This window comes from Musa acuminata, chromosome BXJ2-6 (genome assembly GCF_036884655.1).
Source record: "Musa acuminata AAA Group cultivar baxijiao chromosome BXJ2-6, Cavendish_Baxijiao_AAA, whole genome shotgun sequence".
In the NCBI taxonomy this organism is placed as follows: Eukaryota; Viridiplantae; Streptophyta; class Magnoliopsida; order Zingiberales; family Musaceae; genus Musa; species Musa acuminata.
In genome coordinates this window covers 11515258-11539287 of record NC_088343.1, presented here as the reverse complement: position 1 = coordinate 11539287, position 24030 = coordinate 11515258, and the positions used below count along the sequence as shown (strand labels likewise).

The 24030-nt window shown below is 43.1% G+C and overlaps 1 protein-coding gene across 9 annotated transcripts; it reads right to left on the bottom strand.

Annotated features, from left to right (window-relative positions):
* Window positions 1–2164: 2164 nt before the first annotated feature.
* LOC135614834 (cyclic nucleotide-gated ion channel 1-like) lies at window positions 2165–24030 on the bottom strand. 9 transcript variants are annotated; one of them, XM_065112601.1, is made up of 10 exons: window positions 20932–24030; window positions 20305–20852; window positions 15595–20240; window positions 12328–12504; window positions 10538–11069; window positions 8614–8826; window positions 5668–5945; window positions 4964–5075; window positions 4309–4545; window positions 2165–3173 (listed from the first exon to the last, which is right to left on the bottom strand). In XM_065112601.1, exons 4-10 carry the CDS (start codon window positions 12354–12356, stop codon window positions 2496–2498), a joined length of 2079 nt encoding a protein of 692 aa, XP_064968673.1. In that variant the 5' UTR covers window positions 12357–12504; window positions 15595–20240; window positions 20305–20852; window positions 20932–24030; the 3' UTR covers window positions 2165–2495. The 9 variants fall into 9 exon arrangements, with proteins under 9 accessions (XP_064968673.1, XP_064968674.1, XP_064968679.1 ...); XM_065112602.1 differs by having other exon boundaries at window positions 12328–12499; XM_065112607.1 differs by having other exon boundaries at window positions 23782–24030.

The following is a 24030-nucleotide window of genomic DNA, read 5'->3' as shown; positions in this document are numbered from 1 at the left end:
CCGCCTATGTCACTTTCTCGTGAGGTCAACGCAGAGTGGATCCGAGTCAACATCATCATACATGAAGATTGGCTCCCGATGTTACAAAATCCTATGAAAAAAATTGAGTCTTTCTCTTATTTATATGAAGAAAAACAAAGAAAAGAGTTGTCTGATTTAGTACTAGTTCCTAATAAAAGCTGCTAAGCTAAGATTACAGAAAGCGCAAAGGAAGTGCGCATGGCGATCTCTCCACATGACGTGATCCACAGCTGGAGGACGACGCGGTCGGCTTCCCAATGGCGAAGCAAAGGTCGCCTCCTCGACGGAAGGCCCACATCTCTACCTCGTTGCCCGCTTTTAGGAAGCTCCATAGCGCGAAGTACTTCAGCTCGTCGCCCTTGATGACGGTGCCCGCGCTGCCGTCCCAGCAGGTTAGCTTCAGGTAGCACCGGAACCTGCACCTGGTGAACACCACCACGGGCAGCCCGCCGTGCTCCCTTCCCGACACCATCGCCTTCCGTTTCTCTGCCTTGACTCCCTCGGTCACCCTGCTCCTCTTTCTGTCGTCGCCGACGAGGCTGGCGGATTCCCGTTCCAACTCCGAGAGCATGGGGACGAGGTTGGCCTTGACGAAGTCCTTGGGGAGGTAGAAGCGGTTCTGTTGCCGGACCAGGTCCGACTTCTCGATGGTCTTCTCGGCAATGAAGTGGATGTCGGTGCCGCCCTCCGCCGTCACCAATTCGGTCACCCACTTGGGCACGATACGCAGGCGGTACATGTCTCTGCCGGCCTTCTTGCGCTTCTTCGACGTGCCCTCGCCGGGCGACGCGGGGGAATTAGGCGGCGGCGGCGGCAGGGGCTCCTCTGGCCCCTCTGTGGCCTCGCTGTTGGACTCGGACGTGACGGCTCCCATGGATGGATACCTTCAGCTTCTACCTTTCTTGAAGCAAAGGAGGGAAGATAGAGAGTGGAGAAGAAGGCAGCGATGGATGGACACCATCACTCTACGTGTGTGTTTATATAGGGATAGAAGAGACGCATGAGAATCCGAAGCCGAGGTTGATTTCTACTCGGACTCCGCTTTGCATTGTCTGAGGAAGAACAAATCGTCTTCGGAAAAGGAAACCGAGTGTGGATCGAAGTCTTCAACGGTTGGGGTGAGTGATTCCTTTTCCTTTTTCGAAATTAGATTCATTTCTGTTGGATTTCTTTTTCTCTTATTATTCTCTATATCTTAAATGATGGATTACGAGTGGCGTTTCATTTGGAATAAATACTATTATATCCGATAGACAAAAATTGTGTGCTACAAAGAAAAAGAAGACTGAATAATAATAATCTCTGAGAAGAAAAGAGAGCAAGCAAATTAAGTCCCATTCGCAGAATGAAAGAGAAGATGGAATAGTGGTGACAGAGAAACCAAAGGTCGTTGCAACATTGCAGACGAGACTGGCAACTGTGCTGCTGCTCATATTTGATAGATAATAAATGTCGACATGGGTTGTGACACAGTCATCAACATGATGGCTGTGAACTAAGGTATAATCCATGGTTACGTGAATTGGAGCACACCTTAAACATAATATGTAAAGCTTAATTATGATGGATATGTGGTGAAAGATGAGACAAGCGATTTGGGTTTTCTTAAATTAAAAAAAAAAATTAATATTGATGAACCATTTTTTGCTGAATATATGTATATTAATTGATGAAATATTCTATATTGTTATTTGTGAAATTTGAGATTTGAACTTATTAAGTGGAGTCACACATACTAATACGGATCTTAAATAGAAGATGGATTAACTAACTGGTTAGCCAAATATGCAAGTTAATCAGACCATTCTTTTTTTCTCGAGGAGTGGAAGTGACTCTCTCAATTGAATCCTTTTTTTGTATTGTGATCGAGAAAGCTATTTTTTGAATGTCAGCAATAAGAGTTAATATATTTATCTTTTAAAGAAAAAAAAATATTTGCCCATACAAGAATGTAGAACAATCACTTCAAGTGCTCATTATTTATTATTAATATCAACAATCCATTTTTTTCAAAAAAAAAAAAAGAAACTAAAATTAAAGAATTAATTTGAAAATTCAGATGAATGGTTGAGGTCAAAAGAAGTGAGACAAACAATTTTGTAACCGGACATGACCATGAAATTATCACTGGAGCCATCTTAGCTTGAGAAATCAATACAAGAATGCTTCTGTTATAATTCACAATCTACAAGTAGCATAATTCCACATCCCCAACATAAGTTTTCATATATTTCTACACTAGTCTTTCATGGGAACTTTGACATCTAACCAGAATACATGTATGGCTGCACAACTAACCCAGGTGGTTGACATAGAATGAAATGACCTAGTCAACTTGATATATACACCATAACTTGCTGCTACATTCTTTTGAATATATATTTAGAAAAACAAAAATAATTTTTGGAAAGGCACGAGTACGGTAGTAACTAGGAGCAAGAAGAACAATTCGGCGGGAGGCTATGCACCAATGCTTATTCAGCAGAAAAATCAGGCTCTGCTGGCTTCTGCAATAGCATCAAAGGAGGGGCCTTCCTGCTCTTGTGTCGGCGCAAGTTGCGCAGCACATTCGCTGCAAACCTCGAAGCGTACAGCGCGGCGCCAAGGCTCGGTGAACTAGCACCGCCGCTGACCATTGCAGCCTGCAACCTTTTCTCCTTTTCATGCAAAGAATCTTCAAGCTTCTTTCTCGAGTATCTACGCCAAGCTGCCTGTATAAAACAAGCAGCCCATGTCCTCCATTGCTGCGAATGGTATCTAAATGAATGCTGCAGTTGTTTGCTATGCAGCCTTCTGAATTGTGTAGCAACAAACTTCAGATCGTCAGCCATCAGAGCAAAAGCTTCGACTTCAGATAGTGTCTTAACTGTCCTTGTCGAGATAGGGAGGCTGGATGATGAGTAGGGGTCTAGAGCCCAGGTCAGAAGCTCTTCCCCGCAGAAATCTCCAGCCTTCAGAATGTCTGAATTGAAAAATCCAGTTCTTCCACCATTAGTGGTCATGCTCTCTAGCTTTCCTCGCATAATAAAGAGCATTTCATTTACTGGGTCTCCTTCACGAACGATGCAGCTGCATTTAGTGTATAAAACTGGTTTCAAACGATCAGACATGGCATCGATGAGTTGATCATCCATCTTCTCAAACATCGGAACCTACAAGGAATGATATGTAGATTGCATCATTTCTCCAAAGAACAACTCATCAACTACAAGTTTTCACTAAATCGTATCATAAGTATGATTCATTTGGAAGTGCAATGAAGAATATCAAACATTACTTCCATGTCTTGTAAACCAAAATATTAGTGGTGAGCTCCTTCAAACAAGGCAAATGTGATGACTCTGAACAACCAGGTCAAGGTACTTTTAGTATTCTGAAACACGAAAGATGACTCCTAAATGGGTTGGGCCTCACCTCTCATGCAGGGAAGACACCCAACACTTATTCATACTCTCAATCTTCTAGCTAAATTCACCATTTCTGAATTCTCTATTGTGTTTCTTTCAAATCTCCCTATTCCTATTCACGATTCTTCTTTCTGAAGACAGATGCTCTAGAAAGACAAAAGCACCCGTCTCTCTGGAAACTAATCTCAGAAGCTAACCCATACCCAAAGTTAATTCATATAACCCTAACCCATATGGTTTCTTCAAATCTCACCACCCTTACTCTCCCAATATAAAGCTAATTCTAACCTCAAACAATCAGAAATTGAACGTTTCAACAGATCAGAAGTGAGAATCAGACAAAAATGTGTTCCACTTGAATTATTTGATGTTGGAAATTATGCTTGCTTGTTATGATAACTTTCTGGAAAGTTAATTTTTAAGTTTTTAAAAAAATATTCTATCATTATAAGTTGTAACCATGACTAAAGGAACTTTGACATATAACAATATCCCTCTCATATACTAACATGTTGTCATGTTCTATAGTTAGCCATCGATATAATATGCATTATTTATTTCATCCAGTAACATGTTTTGTCTAGTATCAAATAAATGACAAGAAAAAGTTGAAATTTTGAATTTTACAGTATTTTCATTTTTCAATAAGCGACTGAAAATCATCTTTTACAGTGAGCTGTGAGCTGCAAAATGTTAACTCAATTAGACCTTAGTTTGAAACTAGAAACATTGATTCAATAATGCTGCTGGAGCTAAAATTACATGCAGTAGTCATGACAAAATCGTTACTGACGATTCTCACCACAAAAATATGGAACAAAATTGGAAAAAGCAATTAGAGAAATAGAATATATGGAAATTTTAACATAAAAAATCCTACCCGCTTGAGGAGTGATAAGCAGAGATGGTGCTTTATATCCCTTCGAAGGTCTTTAGGAAGGTTATGAAGAAGATGCTCTTCATCTACTCCTCTTGTTTCTTGCCACCTATACTGCTCATAACGGTGTATTCTCTCCTTTAGGCTCTCAGGAAGGGATCGGTGAGACATCCACTGCTCTGCATCTCTCCTTTTTACTCTCATTTCTTCTATTCTGACAGTAGTTGATTGTAGATATGTCTGGAATAGCAAAAATGTTTACCAACCTAGGATTTAACTTGTAAACCTTTTATAAGTGAAGAAAATATGGTTGTATTGACTTGGTGAATCAAAGCACACACTGTTTGATACTAATATCTTAACCTTGGAAAATATGAAGAAAACATAAGGAATAAAGAGGATTTGCCATAAAGTCCTTCCATGAAGCTACATGAAGTGTGGACAAAAAGGCAGCAGTTTCAAAGAGATTCATGTCAAAGATTGGTGAATACATTGCACAATTAAAGATTTATACTTTTGTCACAGACAATTATAGTTGTTAAAAAACCACGTACATATGTTACATGAAAGATATAAAGCAAATATCTCTGATTTCAAACATAGATAAAAAAAAATGTAATCACAATCATGAGTGTGATAAATGATGAAAGTGGCGTACCTGCATATTGCCAATGAGAAGCGCAAACAGAACTAAGCCAAAGATGGAAACACAAACAGCAAAAATATTCTCCCAAATGTAAGTGCTTGTTTTAAGGTTTTGTCCAAGAGAACTGCAGAATAGTCATATTTTAGCTACAGAAGCAAAATGATGAAATGTGATAGTATTGAATCTGATCAAAGAAGTCCTTACATCTACCAAATCCTTATATCTACCATACAAGTGTCTTGAGTAAACAATGAAGTATCTAACGTAGATTATTCAGGTGTGTTCAAGAGCAATTAGATCCACTTAATTTAGTGAAGATTGCAACAGGTCAAATCATGTACACACATATGTAAGTGCATCTGCTCCTCGTGCAAACACAAATATATAACACTGCATTTGTCATTCACAGATGGTTTGAACTATAAACCTATTGGGACAAATAAATGAAAATCAAAACAATGTTAAATACTCTTAATTTTCTCATGTAGAAAGATTTATAATGTTTATGATACTTAGCAATAAAAACACAGAAAAAAAGAAAGAAAAAAATCCTACCAAAGATTCTTAAGTTTGCACAGATTATAAGAAAAGGATTATACTCAAAAAAACATTGAGAAATAATATTTTGTGTCCGTCAAAATCAATAAACATAGATTATAATTTTTTGTGCCTCACAAAAAATTTCTGATCGAATATATTATCAAATACATTATTACCTTAGATTTTGAAGCCCCCACCAAAAGCAATAAAAAAACTTCTCCAAGAACTTTTCTGATTGAACAACATTTTGCAGAGCTTGTAGATATATTCCGAAGTCAAAGATAGTCCCATTTTTGGGACTTATAGGGCAAGCATCTCCCAGGGAACTATTCTTCGGGTTGTTTTGCTGTCCACAGATTAAAGAGTCAATTTTGCAATCAAGTTGGGCACAAGCTTTTCTCCAACAAGTGCCTTCACGTTCTATAGAAAGAAAATACCAAAATGCTCCCAGTATCTACAAGAAATTAAAACAGCAGGTCCAGATCAGCCAAAAGAAAGTTGAAGTTCTTCCATGTAAGCCAGATAAAATATCTTCTGCAAGTTATTGGTCGTATTATACATAAAAAATTGACTGAAAATTTAGAAAATGTACTATAGAGACACAACCTATATATACTTCTTTTTCTTTGAGCAGTGCGAGAATATTGCTCAATGAACTGAATCAGCTTGCCAACTATTGGTAAATGCATTAAAGATGATGAAAAAAATAGGACATTCTCAGCAATTTGATATGCAAAAACAGAAAAAATATATATATGAGCATTCATACGAAAGAATTTTTGTGAAACAATCTCAATGTCATTTCTTTCATGTTAAACAAAAGAAGTGAGAGCCAACAGATCCTTGATAGGCTTATAGTGCACTGTTGGAAAACAGATCAGCTCAAAAAGAGGATATATCTGATCAAATCTTAAACTATATGATGCAGAATAGAAATTGGTGAAGTCAAAGATGTTTAGTCCAATAGAATAGTGGATAACTTAAGGTCCGATTACTATTATGGCTGATCAAGCTTCGGCAACACTCAAATAGCTGCTGTCATATAACTTATAACAATAAAAAAAAAATAACAAGATCAAGAATTAAAATATCAATCAGTATCAGTTACACGAAATGTACAACACTAGTACACCAAGCAGGGTATACCGACTTGTACCACATGCTATCACGAGAGAAAAAATAAAAAGTTCAATATTGAACACAGGTATACTAAGCAGGATATACCAACTTGTACCACATGCTATCATGAGAGAAAAATAAAAAAATAAAAATAAAAAGTTAAAATATTGACTAATACCGACCCATAAGGTCTGACCTTGGTCCTTGGTTAGGCCAATAGATACTAATCGATAGTTCCTTGAATGAGATAATATGATAACAACCAAAATAAAGATGATTGAGGAAAGATTTTCCTAATTTAGCACATAATATGCAAATGTTGAGAGTTTTGATCATGACTGTCATACTATATCAGAGAACTTGCATGGATACATTGACTTTGCAGACAATCCTAAAAGGATCACATATGAAATTACAAAGTAAACTAACATCATGTAAAGTTAAAAAAAAATAGCAATTATATAATAAAAAACTAATTAGAAATGAGTTTTGAAATTTATAAAATGGAAATAAAAAAGATAGATTTATGATATGGAAAATTAATTAGCTCTTAAATTCTAAACATTAGAAGTTTAATTTTAACTTATATACAGATTTTGTAGCCAAACCTACATTAAAATTTTAATATAAATTATAATCATTTTAAATCAAAAAAATTCTTAAGTTTTTTCTTTTTTTTTAACTTTATACTAAAAACATATTTTTTATTGGTGAAATTCGATTATAAAAGAACTTCTTGGCCAGCCATGCATACAGTTTTTCCTGTATTTGAGCATTGAAATACAGAACATGCAACCAAGGCATAGAACTTGGAGTTGTACACATTCTTTGTCATACTTCCATGTAACGACTCTGCAAACTGATGATAGCCCATCTTAGTCTCCATCCCTTTCTAAAATTTGATGGCCAAGTAGTGGTACTGTTAAGATAAATTCCACCAAATTCTACTAGTACCCCACAAAAGGAAAGAACCTTCAGCTATACAAAGAAAAGCATCTTATCTCTTAAACAACTAGGAGCACCTAAAAAATCTTTCAAAGGTCTGTAGCCAATCAAGAAAATTCCTAATTCCTTGCAGTGATTCCTAATGACCAGATTTCTCTATTATACTTACAATTGATGAACGCCTTAGATTAACTCGATTTCATATAGGTAATTACTGAAAATAAGCAATGCTACTTTGAAGTTACAATCACCTTCCATCACCATAACTCATTCTGGCTATGAAAGCATACAGGAATGTCTTCTACCTCACACATAGCAACTGTATGCTGTGACTAATTAATTTTTTTGTAAATTCATAATCAACGTGGACAAGTCAAAATGGAAATGAAGTTCAGAATTAGTCACTAATGTGCAAAGGAACAATTCTAAGAATGTAGAGGGCATAGTTGGAAAAAAAAGAAGAGGAATCAAAGGAAAAGATGATGCGTACCAAACAAAGGACAGTGAAGCTCTGACAGGACAAGCTGTAAATAAAACTTATCTACAACATGATAAGTTATTGTCAAAAAGAGGTAAATGACTACAACCTCATGAATGAAAAAATTTTAAAATGAGACAAAAGGGATCAAGAAAGGAACCCTTAATATTCACATGCAACTCCTGGTTCAGGACAGTAAAGCTACAAGTTCTAGGAAATATTTTCTGTACTGTCCTCCACATTGAAGTAGCTGGTTGGACCTTGTGTAAATATGAAGAAATCAACTTCAATTTTTAATTTCAAACTGTAGACATCTTGTTAAAACATTATCATGATTCATTGATGATATTCCTAATTATGCAGCAAAGAAATCCCTCATCTTAGGGGTCCATAGATAAGGCTGCTGAATCTCTGAAGCCTAAACTAATCCCAGAATGACATTTTGGAGACCAGGGATCAGTGGACTGAAACAAGAACAAAACATGAACCACAACTAGCAGATGTTGCCAGAATTAGTATGGTCTTTTAAAAATCACCAAAATAAAAAAATAAATAAAATTGAAACTTCAAGTAAACTTACATGACTTGCAAGCATGTAAAGTAAAAGGTTAAAAGCAGCTCCAACCCATGCTGTTTCAGCAATTATACCAGCAGATCTTGTAACTTCAAGATACAATGGTATGATCCTAAGAACTCTTGGCACGTATTGGAATATAACAGCAATCATCAGTGCATTCTTTGCATTCAGGAGTGCTGAACCTTCAAGTTTGGGTATTATGAGCAATATCATAATCTGTTTGGATTTATAAAAATGTTATCAGTAACTGTAGCTAAAGTAATCAGTGATTTTAATAAAATACTGACTGTGACAACCATAGCTGCCATAGAAAATAGTTCTACCCTACAAGAAACTAAAATAAAGAATGAAAAGGAAACAAAACTATACATCATGTACTCATTTCAAAGCAAAGAATTTAGCAAGTTGATATAAATCTAACCATAATTGGACAATTACAACAAATAGGAAGAACACAACCTAAAGATCTGTGCATCAATTGATTTTCATTTATATTTTTATAATAATTTGTTGTCAAAGCTTCGATTTTTTCCTGCATGATGGCAATTTACTAACCTAAAGCATGGAATAACAATCATCATTTAAGGAGAATTTTAAAGCATGGATTTTATAGCGTATCAAGAATAATTTTAAGTCATTCTTAATCTTATCAATATGAATATTGCAAAGTTATGGCAGTAAAAATGGGAAAAATTGAAACATGTCACATAACGTCAATCCTCGCCCACTGACAAAGCAAGCCCACTAAATTTTAGGTGAAAACACTAAATATAGGATTACTTTCTGCTCCAAATTTCTAATGTGTGAGCAAATCAGGAAGGCCTCCTATTAGACTAACAGTTTTCCATTGAATTCATTGCACTATCCGGTACCAGTACAGGTGTAACACAACAATTTAGCAACACTGACACCCACAAAGGTGCTCTGATAACAACATGGATTGATCCATGGTAGAGATACTTGCAACAAAGTAGAACATTGTCCAAAATAGTTAACACGGAGCTATTATTTTGGGTTCCATGATTCTATAAGTATGATCTTTGCACATAAATAATGTAGGACTGACATGCCAACATATTTGCAAATATTTTCTCCCCTTCAAACTCGAGCATAGTTGCCACGTTTCTTAGTTACAGTGAATATAATACCATAATCAACCAATCCTACATCATGGTTAAATCCCCTAATATGTTGATTGGTCCTGATCACATCCATGGTTTTAAGTGCCCCACATTGAAATATGGACCTGCTTGGCTTTGCTACTGGTAATACAGGATACTTTATGTGGCATATGTTAGTCCCCCAATGTGCATAAGAAAATCCTTAATACTCATACATCAAGAAACCTAACATTGCAGTTCTTAGATATCCCCTCTTGCAAGCTACAAATAATCAACTATGCATCCCAATAAACCGTGATCTAGTAGAAAACCAAGCATGCAGTTCCATTAGCATCATTCATCATGCCTATGGAACACAGGGATGATGACAAGGACTTCGGAATTTAACTGCACAAACTATAATTGCCAATAATCCAATATTAGTGAAAGATGAAAATGTGGTACCAAAAAGATTCACAATGACCCAGGCTGATAGTGATTAGTGAATGTCATTCAAGGGAGTAGCTTCCTGATTATTAGAAAAACAAACAAGAAACCCGAACATGGTCCTCAATAGTCTTTCTTACAAGCAAAATGATAAGCTCAATAAATTATCTGCTTGTGTACATTAAAATTAGCAGTAAAAAGTTTGCAGACTAATTTCCTTGGTCTTTGTTTAAATAGATACGCTTCACCTCTTACTAATGTTAAAGTACTAATATATATATAGACAATAATCAAAATCCACTACCTAAATAAATATCATGTTTTGACAATAGAAATGCATAATATATATTCATGGATAGTACATAGAATGAGTTTGATACCTGTGGAAGTGGAAAAACAGCAAGAATGTCAATTAGGAAATATGATGATAAATATCGCTTGGCTATTGCTGACAAATCTTTGACTAAAACTCCCCTTCCAAATACCCTAGATGAAGGCGCGATGAACCCAGTTCGAAATTGAAAAACAATATGGACCAAGTAGAAGATATCTGTGAAAAACCGCAGTACACTTGCAGCAATTTCTAGTTTTTTATCCAAATAAAGACAATTATTGTCACCATCAATAACTGGAATGTAGAAGAACAAGGGGTCCACAGACACAGCAACTATGCAGGATATGACAAATATTTTGTTCCACCTTTGAAGAAACGCTCCTTGAGGATCTAGAACTTTCTTTTTAGACTTTGGTACCCCTGCAGATGAATCTGTAGAAGACTGAAACTTAAAAATGCTTCTGACCCAATCAAATCCTCCTTGAAAAATCCTTTTTGCTGAACTAAGACTTCTCTGTTTTCTGCCTAAAAAAGCCCTTTCTGAATCCAGGGATTGCTCTGAACTCCAGTCATGAAACCTGTCAACAGAGAGGACATGATGACACAAGGATCACCACTAACAATTCCATTTCAAAGCTTGATATGTTTTCTCAAATCTACATAAGTCATATTGGTTACCACTTTTGTGAAATAACGCAACATAAATCAGAGAGAAGAAGAAATTGACTAAATAAGCATTAGTTACTATTTGAAATTTCACAATCCTGAGAAAAGTGAAGACATTTTCTCTGAGACTGATAAACAAAAAATTATCATGCTTAAAATGCAGAACATTTTCCTGACACTGTATTAATATCTATGTTCATGTTACACACTATATAGCACCTTCCTGAAGCTCACTTAATTTCAAAGTATCACCCTGCATTATGCACTGATACAAATACTCTTGGTGTTTGGTTTCAAAATCAACAAAAACAAAGCTTAATCACTGTTGCATGGTCCTAGATACAAGATTATGCTACAACAAACAACAGGGGGTGTGATTCCCTTTGCCTATTAAATTGTATTTTTTAGAGTAATTGCATTAAATTATATATTTTAGAGTAAACAATATCCAAATGCCTATTAATTTCATCTTATTAATTAAAGGATGAAATACAAACAAAATTGATTGAGATATAAAAGATTAAGACCATTAAATATGATATTCCCTTTGTAATTGCATGTATTTCCTTATCTCAATATCATCAACAAGCACCCTCTGGTTTTCAATATTTATGCATCTAACATAACATAAAGTTATAAACCTTTGCTTCTTTTCCCCTATCTTTAACATTCTTTTCTCAACATCTTTCTTCCTTGCAAGAAAATCTACCATAAGCTTTGTTTTATGAATTTCAAAACAAAAAAAAACTTATTATCATGGAAATATTAAGCAGGCCAATTTAATGAATATAGATCACCTTCCCTTTTCACTTCCCGAAGTTCCTTCAATAAAAAGGTCCTCAAAAAGAAATGGCAAGCTTCTATTACCGAATTACACTAAAAAATTTATAAAGAAGTGTAGAATCCACAAACTTCACGTGAGAATATTTGAAATTTAATGAACTTGTAACAAATAATCCAGTATTTTTCAACCACAAGTGAAAGAAAGCTGTAGAGCAGCACTAATTGCTTTAAAACAACCAGCCTTGTAAACAGCAAAAAACAAGGTTCCAGCAGGCAGGGTAGCACTACAAAGTACAAAGTATCTTCAGTAATGGCCAACAGAATTTAATGCACTAAAGGGACAAGCTGCAGACATGAATTAACATTAAACACCAAATAATGACTAACCTCACAAATTTATCCTCCCGATGATTCATAGCTTCAGCTTAATTGTAGTGCAGTGCCTACTAAAGAGAACTGAATTTCATGATCACGAACACCAGCATCTATTGCACAGACTAAACTAATCACCAGCCTTTTTCAAGTAGTAGTGGAAAGCAGCAAGAACAAGAACTACAGGCTGTTCTGCAACAGGTAAGTAAAATATTCGCTCAGGATAGAAACAAATATCATTTTATATAACAGTTAAAAGACTGTCATCATGATTGTTTCAGAGTAGGCACTCTTTCTTGTTAAATTAGTAAATAATGCACATATTTATGTGGAGCTAAGATGTAAAAAAAAAAAGATATGATCAAGCATGATGTTGACAAATTATAAAAGGGACAGAGAAAGATACACAGACAGTAACATGCAGAAGGACACTCAAAGCAAGTTGAAATGATGCATGTCTAAATAGGTCATGTTAATGATATTATAGTTTTTATACTAGGTTTTGTCACACTTGCTCGATTGGGGTTTATATTATCAAATACACGGACAGTAACATGCTGAAGGACAATCAAAACAAGTTAAAATGATGCATGTCGAAATAGGTCATGTTAATGATAATATAGTTTTTATACTAGGTTTTGTCACCCTTGCTTAATTGGGGTTTATATTATCATTCAGGTCAAGCAAATATTGCCAAGATAGACAGAGCATTGATATGAAAAAGGAAAGGCAGAACATTATCGGAAGCTTCAGTTTAATTTCTGGTTCATGGCTGAACCAAAAATTAAAAACTCAAAGCGTCAACTCAAAACTCAGCAGGTTTGACTCAACTCGTCTAGTTTTAGAGCCAACCCAACAATTATTAGGTTAAAACTGTGTCAAACTTGACCCTACTAGGGTGAGTTACTTAAAAATAAGACATTGATGAACTTCGATGACATTGTGTGGTTTAGGTTAATATCCAAGAACTACAAGATATAGATCAGGTCAAGAATTAAAATTTCGTACCGTACCAGTGTATCTAGCTTTGCTTGGTACGGTATTGTACAATGTACCGAGCGGTACGCCTAAAAAAAATAAAAATCAATTTGCAGTACTAAATATATTATATATATATATATATATATATATATATATATATATATATATATATATATATATATATAAATCTTCGATGGCATTATTCCACCCTATCCCCATACTATATGCATTGATGAAGACAATCTATCTAAGTCATGCATAGACAATGCTTGAATGAGAAGTTAGACGTACAAGCTCACTAAAAGAAATAATAAAATATATATCTTTTTATATAAAAATAGAAAAATGAAAAATCAATATATAAAAAGATAAAGATACGGTATACCGAGCAGTCACCTCGTCTATGGCCTTCGACGTCAAGGAGGTGAGGAAAAGAAAGACGACATAGATATCGGAAGGTTCTTCGTGCAACAACAATGGACAAAGGAGACCGTTCAGAGATAAAGAAGGTCGGGGTCTTTGCCGCCTTTCTCGCAGCCGCCTCTTCCGCTGCTCTCGCCGTTGCCTCCCCTGATCCCCACGCTTCCAGCTCCATCTCCAAAGAGGTACGACGCTCCTTGTCGTTACCTCCTGGATCAGGATCGTCGAGGGAGGGCGGCGCTGGATCACGATCGAGAAAGGGTGTGAAAGACAAGTTTGTGCTAAGGTTCAATGGGCTCAGGTTCATCGAGATGCTAGTGATGGCGCATTGATGACTCCGCAATACTCTTTCTCAACGCTTCTCCCTCTTCTTCGATGCTTCTCCCTCTTCTTTGAACGCTCTCTTCTTCCTTGCCTCGCCTCACCGCAGCCAAGCTGATACCACCAGGTAGCAAGCGGTTCGCATGCCGATCAACTGGTGAATCGATACGTACCGCCCGGTACATATTAAAAACCCAGGATCAGGTATTAAACTACAATGCAAGTATTTCACACCATATTCTCCTTGGCCTCACCAAACTATGTCATGCGCCCCTCACCATGTCATGGTGGCCTGACCATGTCATTTTGCTGATGCTCCTATCCCCTTTCACCATCATTTCCCACTGCTGAATTCACTTTTGGAGGTGTAACAGCACTGATGCTATTCTTGTATTTTGTGAGTCTTTTCAAATGATTTTGTTTCTTTTATTATTACAATATTTCAAAAGATTTGAGGTATTTCTCTTTGCAAAAGAAAAGCTTGTATCTGAAGTATTGTTTCATCGACATTTACTGATCTCCATTATTATCTTACACCGAAAGTGACACCATAACCTATCTGATTTTGCTCTTTGAAAATAATGTTATGTTCTTTAAGAAAAAAAATCTCGCTCTGATTTTTATATATGCAAAAAATTATAATGAGTTTTATTTTCTTTTACACCCACAGCAGTGCTTCAAAGAAGAAGAGCTCTGCTTTTCTTAAAGTAGGGATAGACTAACTTTAGACATAATCGAATACACAAGGCACAAGCATAATTGTCATAAACAAGAACAAAAGAAAACATCATCATATTATTATCATGCAATGTTGATCAGTAGACTTAACTCACTTGACCTCTAAATTGAGTTGTATCTTTCAATTAGAGAACCATAGGCTTGAACTAAATTATTAGATGCTCTAGTTCAACAGTTTATGATTCAGAATTTTCAATCTTGACCATGAATATAATTAAGATTAACAAATTTTCAACAAATTATTAAAAAAACACAAATAGCAAACAATTGACTATTAGCAAGTAATTCAAAACTAGATCATAAGGAACTACTGGGGAGTTCATGTAAGAAACATCAGCATCGTTATCCGAATGTGATTGTTCATAATACTGCTGAGTGTGTCAAACCAGCAGTATGTAAGAGAAAAGGCATCCTCATGCTGGACATCTTGTTGATCTTTACTTTGATTCATAAAAAAATGCAAGCACCACAACAAAAATGTGTAAACAATATAATAGGAAGATTGTCAACATTGCTTTGGATTGGACACTTTCATTCATATCGAGTAAAATTAACCATCTTTTTCATTTTCAAGTGTTCTTGCAACAATTTGATAAATGTGAGCATTTAAACATAGATATTAGGAATGTTTAGAATGATATATATAGCTGTACCAGTTATGGTTTGCATATTGACATTTTGTCGTCACTCACATGAATTTTTAACCTCCTTTAAGAAATATAGTTTTTCTTTTACCATATCATGTTTCTCGTGTGCAACCATGGCATGCAACTTAATTAATCATTACATGATGATGAAGGTAATAATTGCGATAAGACTCACGTGACATCAGCTGCATCAGGTGACGCATCTTGCCTCTGTCAACTTGATGAGCCACCCGGTCAACGCGGACCGGAACGCCTGCCGAGGCACATTAATACCCTGCTCAGGCTCGATCCCTCACGCCACGCCAACGGCAATGTCAGACACTATCAGAAGTACGATCCTGCTCCCTGCGGGCAGGCACGTCATGCAACGGTAATTCTTACTATAAAAACTCTTACGCTCTGAGGGGAAGTGGAGAGAGCAAAAAGAAACCCCCTTCACCTTACACTGACTTGATCGTCGGAGGGGTCGGGCCGAGCACCCCGACCCGACCTTTATGCAGGTGTAAAGCTGACGGTCCCCACAGGACGCGCAGGCGAGGAGTTCTTGCCCGGAGAGGATAGCAACCTCATCCCAATCGAACCCACACAAGCGGTCGCCTCAGCAGTCTCGGGACACGTCCCCGAGAGATCCCCCATCATCCGAACCCGAACCAAGTCGCGTCAGCCCCGAGGCCACGGCTTAAAGTTGTTCACACTAACATTTTTTGCGCTAGAGGAAGGGCCCGAATGTCGAGAGATCACCCGGTTGGATCGGACGAGCCTGCTGCTGAGGGGTCACATCCGATTGGAGCCCTAGGGGAACATTCCCCATATAGGGGTCCCCGCAACGAACACCCCGCCACCACCTCAGAGCGCTATTGGCGGATATTCAACGACCCGGGCTTGTCACCACCCCACGCCCCATCTACTGACCCATCCCCCGTCTCGTCTGAGGCCTTTCTCGACCTCACCCATCAAGTTCAAGCTCTAACCGATATGGTGCAATCCATCATCCCACTCGTTTCTCGTCCGCCGATCGCTCAACCGCTGCGACAATAGGAGCCGCTCGTTCAAGCTCGCACACCGCCTCTGGAGCTTCCCGCCTCGCCTCGGGTCCCGTCATTCCCACTCGGGGATCGAGTGACGGCAGACCAGAGAGGCCACACGGAGCCTGAGGCACCTTCTTCAGACTCAGCGGACTCCCTGTGAGCCCAGCTGCTCCTCGTCAGTCAACGGCTTGACGAGGTGCAGAAGGAGGTCCGCAGGCCGAAAGGAGAGCTTGGGGAGGACGCACACCAGGGATCCCCATTCGTCCCTGAAATACGGGATCAAACAGTACCCCTGAACTTCCGTCTCCCCTCTCTGGATGTATATGACGCTCTACCGACCCAGCGGACCACGTAGCAGCCTTTCGCGCCCAAATGGCGCTGTATGGAACCTCTGACGCTTTGATGTGCAGGGCATTCCCCACAACCTTGAGAGGGCCGTGAACAAAATGTTTGCCCCGCAGATCGGGCGGAACGTCGAGGTCTATATCGACGACATGATCGTGAAAAGTCGCATGGCGGCAGACCACCTGACCGACTTGGCCGAGACATTCTCCACGCTACGGAGGCATAGCCTGCGACTAAACCCGGCGAAGTGCGTTTTTGGCGTCAGCTCGGGAAAGTTCCTCGGATTCATCGTGCATGAAAGAGGAATCGACGTGAACCTGGAAAAGGTTCGGGCAGTCATCAACATGCAGGCCCCCTGGACGATCAAGGACTTGCAGCGACTGAATGGAAGGCTTGCTGCCTTGTCCCGATTTTTGTCCTGGTCTGGTGATCGCTGCCTCCTCTTCGGGCATTGAAGAACCCGAAGGACTTCCGATGGACGGAGCAGTATGAAGAGGCTTTCGGACAAGTCAAGCAACACTTGGCCAACCTCCCCCGCCTTGCCTCGGTCGCTTTCAAGGAAAAACTCGGTATTTATTTAGCCGCCTCCCAGCACGCAGTCAGCTCCGTCCTAACCAAAGAGGCCTCTGGGGATCCGCTACCGGTCTACTACATCAGCCATGTCCTGAACGGGCCCGAAGAATGATATCCGCCAATCGAGAAGCTTGCTTTGGCGCTCGTGCTGACATCCCGGAAGCTACGCCCCTACTTCCAAGCTCATCCGATTGAGGTAATCACCGACCAGCCGCTCCGGTAGGTTCTATCTAAATTTGATGTCGCAGGACGGCTCCTCAAGTGGTCGATAGAACTCGGAGAATTCGACATACGTTATGTACCGAAGACTGCTATCAAAGCCCAGTCCGTGGCCGACTTCATCGCGGAACTTGTTCAGAACGAGAATGGAAGTTCCGAGCAGCCAGAGGAGGCATGGTTACTACACGTGGACGGCTCGGCTACCTCAAGTAGTGCGGGAGCGGGATTGATACTCTTGACCCCCGACCGACGCTCGTTCGAACAATCCTTTCGCTTCGAGTTTCGAGCAACCAACAATGAAGCCGAATACGAGGCGCTCCTGGCAGGACTCAAGCTGGCCCTCGAGATGCAGGTGAACGCCATCCACGTCTTCACTGACTCGTAGCTCGTGGCCGAGCAACTCGACGGCAGGTATGAGGCCAGGGAACCAACCATGGTGAAGTACTTAACGGAGGTAAAAAGCCTAGCCTCCAAATTCTCTCTCTTTACGATATCCAGGGTGCCGAGGAGCCAAAATGAACAAGCCGACAAGTTGGCGAAGCTGGCCTCAGGGCCGGACCACAGAACCCACTCCGAGGTTAAAGAGCTCCCATTCCGTGCCATCTCGGTTTCGGCTATAGCTCCCGCCGATGCGCGTGCCACGTGGGTACAGGAGATGCTGCTCTTAAAACGCGACGGGATTCTTCCCGACGACGAAGCCGCGACTCGGCGCGTTCGCCGAACGCAAGCATGGTATTCCGAGGTAAACGGACGGCTCTACAAGCAGTCCTTCTCGAAACCTCTACTACGGTGCCTCGAGCCGGAAGAAGCTCAGACGATCCTAGCTGAGGTCCACGAGGGGATTTGTGGAGAGCATATCGCTGGTCGGACCTTGGCCTACAAGATCCTTCGCCAAGGATACTACTGGCCCACCATGGTCCAAGACGCAAAATCTTATGTGCAGAAGTACAGCCCGTGCCAGAGGCACGCCCGAACGCCCCGGCAACCTGCAGTCCCGCTCGCCCCCATTGACTACGCATGGCCATTCGCGCAATGGGGACTGGACCTCCTTGGCCCTTTCCCTCCGGCCTCGGGGCAACGGAAATATATTGTAGTGGGAGTAGACTACTTCACCAGATGGCCCGAGGCCAAGCCGCTAGCAACGATCGCGGAACGACAAGTGGAGAAGTTTGTCTGGAGAAATATCGTGACTCGGTTCGGCTTACCCAGAGCCATCGTCACAAACAACGGATCCCAATTCGCCAACACAAGGTTCCGAGAGTTCTGCGCGAACTATGGGATTCAGCTGAGATTCAGCTCGGTGGCCCACCCTCAGACGAACGGGTTGGCCGAGGTAACCAACCGATCTATTTTGGACGGACTCAGGAGGAGGGTGACCGCGGCCCGATCGGCTTGGGTGGAAGAGCTCCCCAGTATCCTATGGTCCCTGCGGACCACCCCCAAAACCGCAATCGGAGAATCTCCCTATAGCCTCTCATATGGGACCGAGGCCGTCCTGCCCTCCGAAGTGGTTTTCCCTACCCCTCGGGTGGAGAAATACGATGAAGAGACATCGGCCCAAGGACTGCGAGCCGGCCTCAACCTGATCGAAGAGCGACGCGCAGACGCGCACGTGAAAGACCTCTCTTACAAGAGGGCTATCGCGAGAGTCTATAACAACAAGGTACGCCCTCGACCGATTAAATTGGGCGACCTAGTCCTACGCAGGACCGAAGTCAGTGACCCGACCCGAGCGCGCGGCAAGCTCGCCCCTAATTGGGAAGGACCTTATCGGGTTATCGACATCGTCCGAGTCGGCACATATCGACTCGCGACCAATGATGGCCACCCTTTGCCGAGGACATGGAACATGCAAAATCTCAAGAAATTCTTCGCATAAAGGAAGGGTGAAGCAGACAAGGAAGAAGCTGAAACGAGGATTTTTGTTGAAGTCAAAACCCGGTTACAGGACCAGACAAGTAACAGGTCATCACAAAGTTCTACCCTATTTCTCAGAGACTTTGGCGCTATCGTCAAAAGGGACTTCGTTTGGCATGTCAACACTCAGGTCTTCGGAGTAGGAGGCGAAGGGGTTCTCCTCGACCTCCAAGCTGGGGTGGCGCGCCTTGAAGCGAGCCAATGCGATCCGGTACCCATATTCGTAGGTAACCCACCCCGACCGGACCAGACCGAGCTGAAAGCCTGAGGACTCCTTATAGTCCTCGATCAGCTTTATGTCTCTCTCCGGCCGCTGACTCATCTCGGCGGTCAGGGCATCGGAAGCCCCCTTTACCTCGGCCCGGGCCTCCTCTAGCTTTCGCGCAAGGCTCGCCGCTTCATCTCGAGCCAAGCGAGCCTCGGTTTTAGTCACCCTCAGGAGCTTCTGGAGCTCGTTATTGTTATCCTTTGCAGCCTTCACCTCAGATGTGAGGCGTGCCGACTCTGCCTCCAGCTCCGAGGCGCACTGCTCGACCGCCCTCGAGATAGCGGAGAGGCGCGTCACCTCCGCCTCCAGGTCGGAAGCGCGCTGCTCGGCTGCAGCGATCGCCTCCAGAGCCGCCCCCTCGCGGACCTCTTCGATCTGCCGACGCAGTTGGGCGTTGCGATCGCCCAAAACGCCGAGGACCCGGCCCGCGTCGCGGACGCAGTCCATCAACACCGTGGAATAGTGATGGCTCTGCAAAGTGAAAAAGTCAGTACAAGTACTAGTCAGGCGAAGAAGTCGATGACGAGATGCTTACCCACACCAATGACTTGGCAGACTTGCCCAACAAAACGTCCGAGGGCAGGCTGTACAGATCCCGAGCTATGTCGGATGAAGCCCGCCTCGCGCAAAGGAGGCCGCGGCCTCCCCATCAGCCGACACCCGGGTCCCGCGGGTCAGGCCCGCCCACCGGGCGACCAGCGGGTCGGAGGGTTGGCCCTCCAAGAGTCCGCCCATCACTAGAGCTTGATAGGGCTCATCTTGTGCTCCCGCAGTGAGGTGACACAGGTCGCGGATAGAGGGTTCTCGAGGTGCCTTCCCTGCCACCTCATTGCTCGGGCCAGCTTCGCCCCGACCAGGGTCCCGTCGCCGACCGCAGTGGCCTGGTTCAACAATGACCTCACGAACCCGAGGTGGCGGCATATCCTCCTTCTGGGCAAAGATCTTCGACTTCTTCCGAGGTCTGCTGACCTCAAGTTCTACCGGCGCTTCTTTTGTGCCAACCTCAGGTTCGGCCATTTGACGCGACGACGCGACCGACGAAGTGCGCCCCCCCCCCGCGCACAGCGACGAGGTTCACCATCTCTGCACAAAAACACCAGCATTGGTCAGAACACCAAAACGGTCCTTACAAAAACCCTAGCATTTCCCGCTGTGGACATACCTCGAGGCGTCGGGCTAAGACCCCCCTCGACCAACCACCCCTCGGTCATCTCCCTGATGGCCCGAGAGGCTGGGAGAATCTCCTTAAGCCGCCAAAGGTCCCTGAGCTCCTCATCGTTCAGGGATGGAGTGGTGTTGTCAATCACGCGCGCCGCCCACCGGAGCCTGAAGCCCTAATCCTTTGAACGACAGACAAAAAAGAAATGCCCCTTCCATCCCTTATTACTGGAAGGGGCCCCGCTAACCCAGAAGCCCGCTCGGGTTGACAGATAGTAGCCCCCCGACCCCTTGGAAAGGCGAAAACAGGAGAGGAAGAGGGATCGGGTCGGGGTGATGTTGGCGTAGTGGCACTCCCCTAGGAACGCCACCAGATAGCGCCAGGAGTTCGGTGCCATCTATGACGGGGAAATACGCCACCACGAGATGCATGAGGTGATGACGGGATGCAGGGGGAGGCGTAGCCCGGCCTCGAAGGCATCCAGAGTCAGGGCGAAACCCTTTGGGACAGGGTCGTATGCCCGCTGCCCCGGCTCGGGGGCAGTAAGAACGAACTCCTCCAGGACAACGTAAAGGCCTCGGAGGTAACCAATGGACGACTCGCTCACGGTAGAGTCGAGGTCGTGCGGCCACATTAAGGCTTCGAGAGCCTTAGCCGCTTTCTCGTCGGACGACAAGTTCAGACTCAGCGGCAATATTTTCTCTCCGATATTACCGGAGGTAGACGGTGAAGAAGACGAGGGCAAGGAAGAAGGGGAAGCCATCCTCACCGACCTTAGGAAGGAATAGCAGGATAGCAGATTCGGACGGAGCAACACAGTCCGAATGAACAACTGGGCGAATGCAAGTAACAGGAGGTGCAGGAAGCCAACCGCACACTATTTATAGGCCAAATCCCGCCAAAACAACGACCCTTCCTCTCCTGAAGCATGTCGCGAACGTCGCTTCGCCATAAATTTGGCCTGACGTGGCAGCCAACTGGCGCGCGGTGCGGATACTGAAGCGCTGATCTTATCGGCCTCGAAAACCAGTGACCCCCGAAAGTGACGGTCCCTTGGGCTTCCCTAGGAAGTGACCCGGCTTCCCGTGCCCGCGCGTCACTAAGCGATGGATTGATGATCAAGACCAAGTGGCTCCTCGGCCGCATATTGCCCGAGACCACACCTGCGCGGCCAGCCCGCCTGCGTCATGCTCCTCAGCCGCATGTTGTTCAAGACCACACCTGCGCGGCCTGCCCACCTGCGTCGTGCTCCTCGGCCGCATGTTGCCCGAGACCACACCTGCGCGGCCAGCCCGCCTGCGTCGTGCTCCTCGGTCGCATGTTGCCCGAGACCACACCTGCACGGCCAGCCTGCCTGTGTCGTGCTCCTCGGTCGCATGTCGCCCGAGGCCACACCTGCGCGACTAGCCCGCCTGCGTCATGCACCTGAGCTCCCCCCTCCCCGAGACCATAGCCTTTGCTCGACCCGCTCGACTGAGTTGTGCTCCTCGGCCGCACAATACCCAGGGTCATCACTGTGCACGCAACCCCCCTTCGTCGCTAAACTCCACACCTCCCACGCCATGGGCGTCGGACCGGCAAGCCCCAGGCAAGAACACTTTCTCGAAGCTGAAGCCATGCCTCGGAACCCCATTACTACAGCCGACGCATAGCTTCCTTCGGGGGGGAATATGATGAAGGTAATAATTGCGATAAGACTCACGTGACATCAGCTGCATCAGGTGACGCACCTCGCCTCTGTCAACTTGATGAGCCACCCGGTCAACGCGGACCGGAATGCCTACCGAGGCACATTAATACCCTGTTCAGGCTCGATCCCTCACGCCACGCCAACGGCAATGTCAGACACTATCAGAAGTATGATCCTGCTCCCTGCGGGCAGGCACGTCATGCAACGGTAATTCTTACTATAAAAACCCTTACGCTCTGAGGGGAAGTGGAGAGAGCAAAAAGAAACCCCCTTCACCTTACACTGACTTGATCGTCGGATGGGTCGGGCCGAGCACCCCAACCCGACCTTTATGCAAGTGTAAAGCCGACGGTCCCCACAGGATGCGTAGGCAAGGAGTTCCTGCCCGGAGAGGATAGCGACCCCATCCCAATCAGACCCATACAAGCGGCTGCCTCAGCAGTCTCGGGACACGTCCCCGGGAGATCCCCCGTCATCCGGACCCGAACCAAGCCACGTCGGCCCTGAGGCGACGGCTTAAATTTGTTCACACTACCACATGAGTAATTGATTGCAGTTTCTTACAATCTTGATTGAAGATTTTCAACTCTTGGAATCATGCCACGAGTAACAATTCTACCTAACAGATAAGCCCAAATCTATGAGCCAGAAGACGATTTACCACTAGGCATGCAATTTCACCTAAGCATTCCACTTGACCATGTTACGAACTCACAACTAGCTAACGGTACAATCTTGGCTCCGCTTCCATTTATACCTCACGCATATTCAACTCAGAAAGGTCCACGGGAAGATCTCGAGAAGGAAATCGACCTCCAGCGACAAACATGACTCCACAAAGGTAGAGAAAATTTAGAGCTTTAAATCCCATGTTACAAACAGAATTAACGACAAAACAAATCTTAAACCAGAACGATCAAGAAACTCCGGCTCCAAAGAAGTCCACATGGGGAAAGAAATCTACCGAGTCGGCTCTAAATCCTCCTCTGTTGATCCACATACGATCCAAGAAAACAACTTAATAGGCAAACCCATCCAAAGAAAACAATTTGACAGCCGAACCCATCCAAGAAAACAAGAAAGGGGAGATCAAACCGAAATCCAACGCATGACAAGAAGGAACCGAACTCTAAGCCAAATCGAGAAGGAAAGCCATAGCGTACCTCCTCCTGGTCTGCGATCGAGAAGAAGTCGTCCTCCACTCGCTGGGAGGTTTACTTTCTTGGCGTCATTGAGAAGGCGATTAACTGCCACCAAGCATTATAGTATTGGAGTAGTTGCCATAATTTAAAGAGCAGAGAAATTTCGTCGATGCTTCTCTGGACGTGGACTGGTTCAGCAGGGAGCGGCGCCCCGGGGGGAACGGTGGAATATCGCGTCCCGTGGCGGGTATCCGCCCGGATACCATATCC

What these genes read in the sequence shown, in the direction of transcription:
- LOC135614834 (XM_065112601.1), bottom strand. Translation starts at nt 12,356, where the DNA reads ATGAATCATCGGGAGGATAAATTTGTGAG. An exon ending in CGGGAGGATAAATTTGTGAG is followed by an intron (nt 11,070 to 12,327) that starts GTTAGTCATTAT and finishes CTCTGTTGACAG; the next exon opens with GTTTCATGACTGGAGTTCAG. An exon ending in TTTACATGCTTGCAAGTCAT is followed by an intron (nt 5,946 to 8,613) that starts GTAAGTTTACTT and finishes AATTTCTTGTAG; the next exon opens with ATACTGGGAGCATTTTGGTA.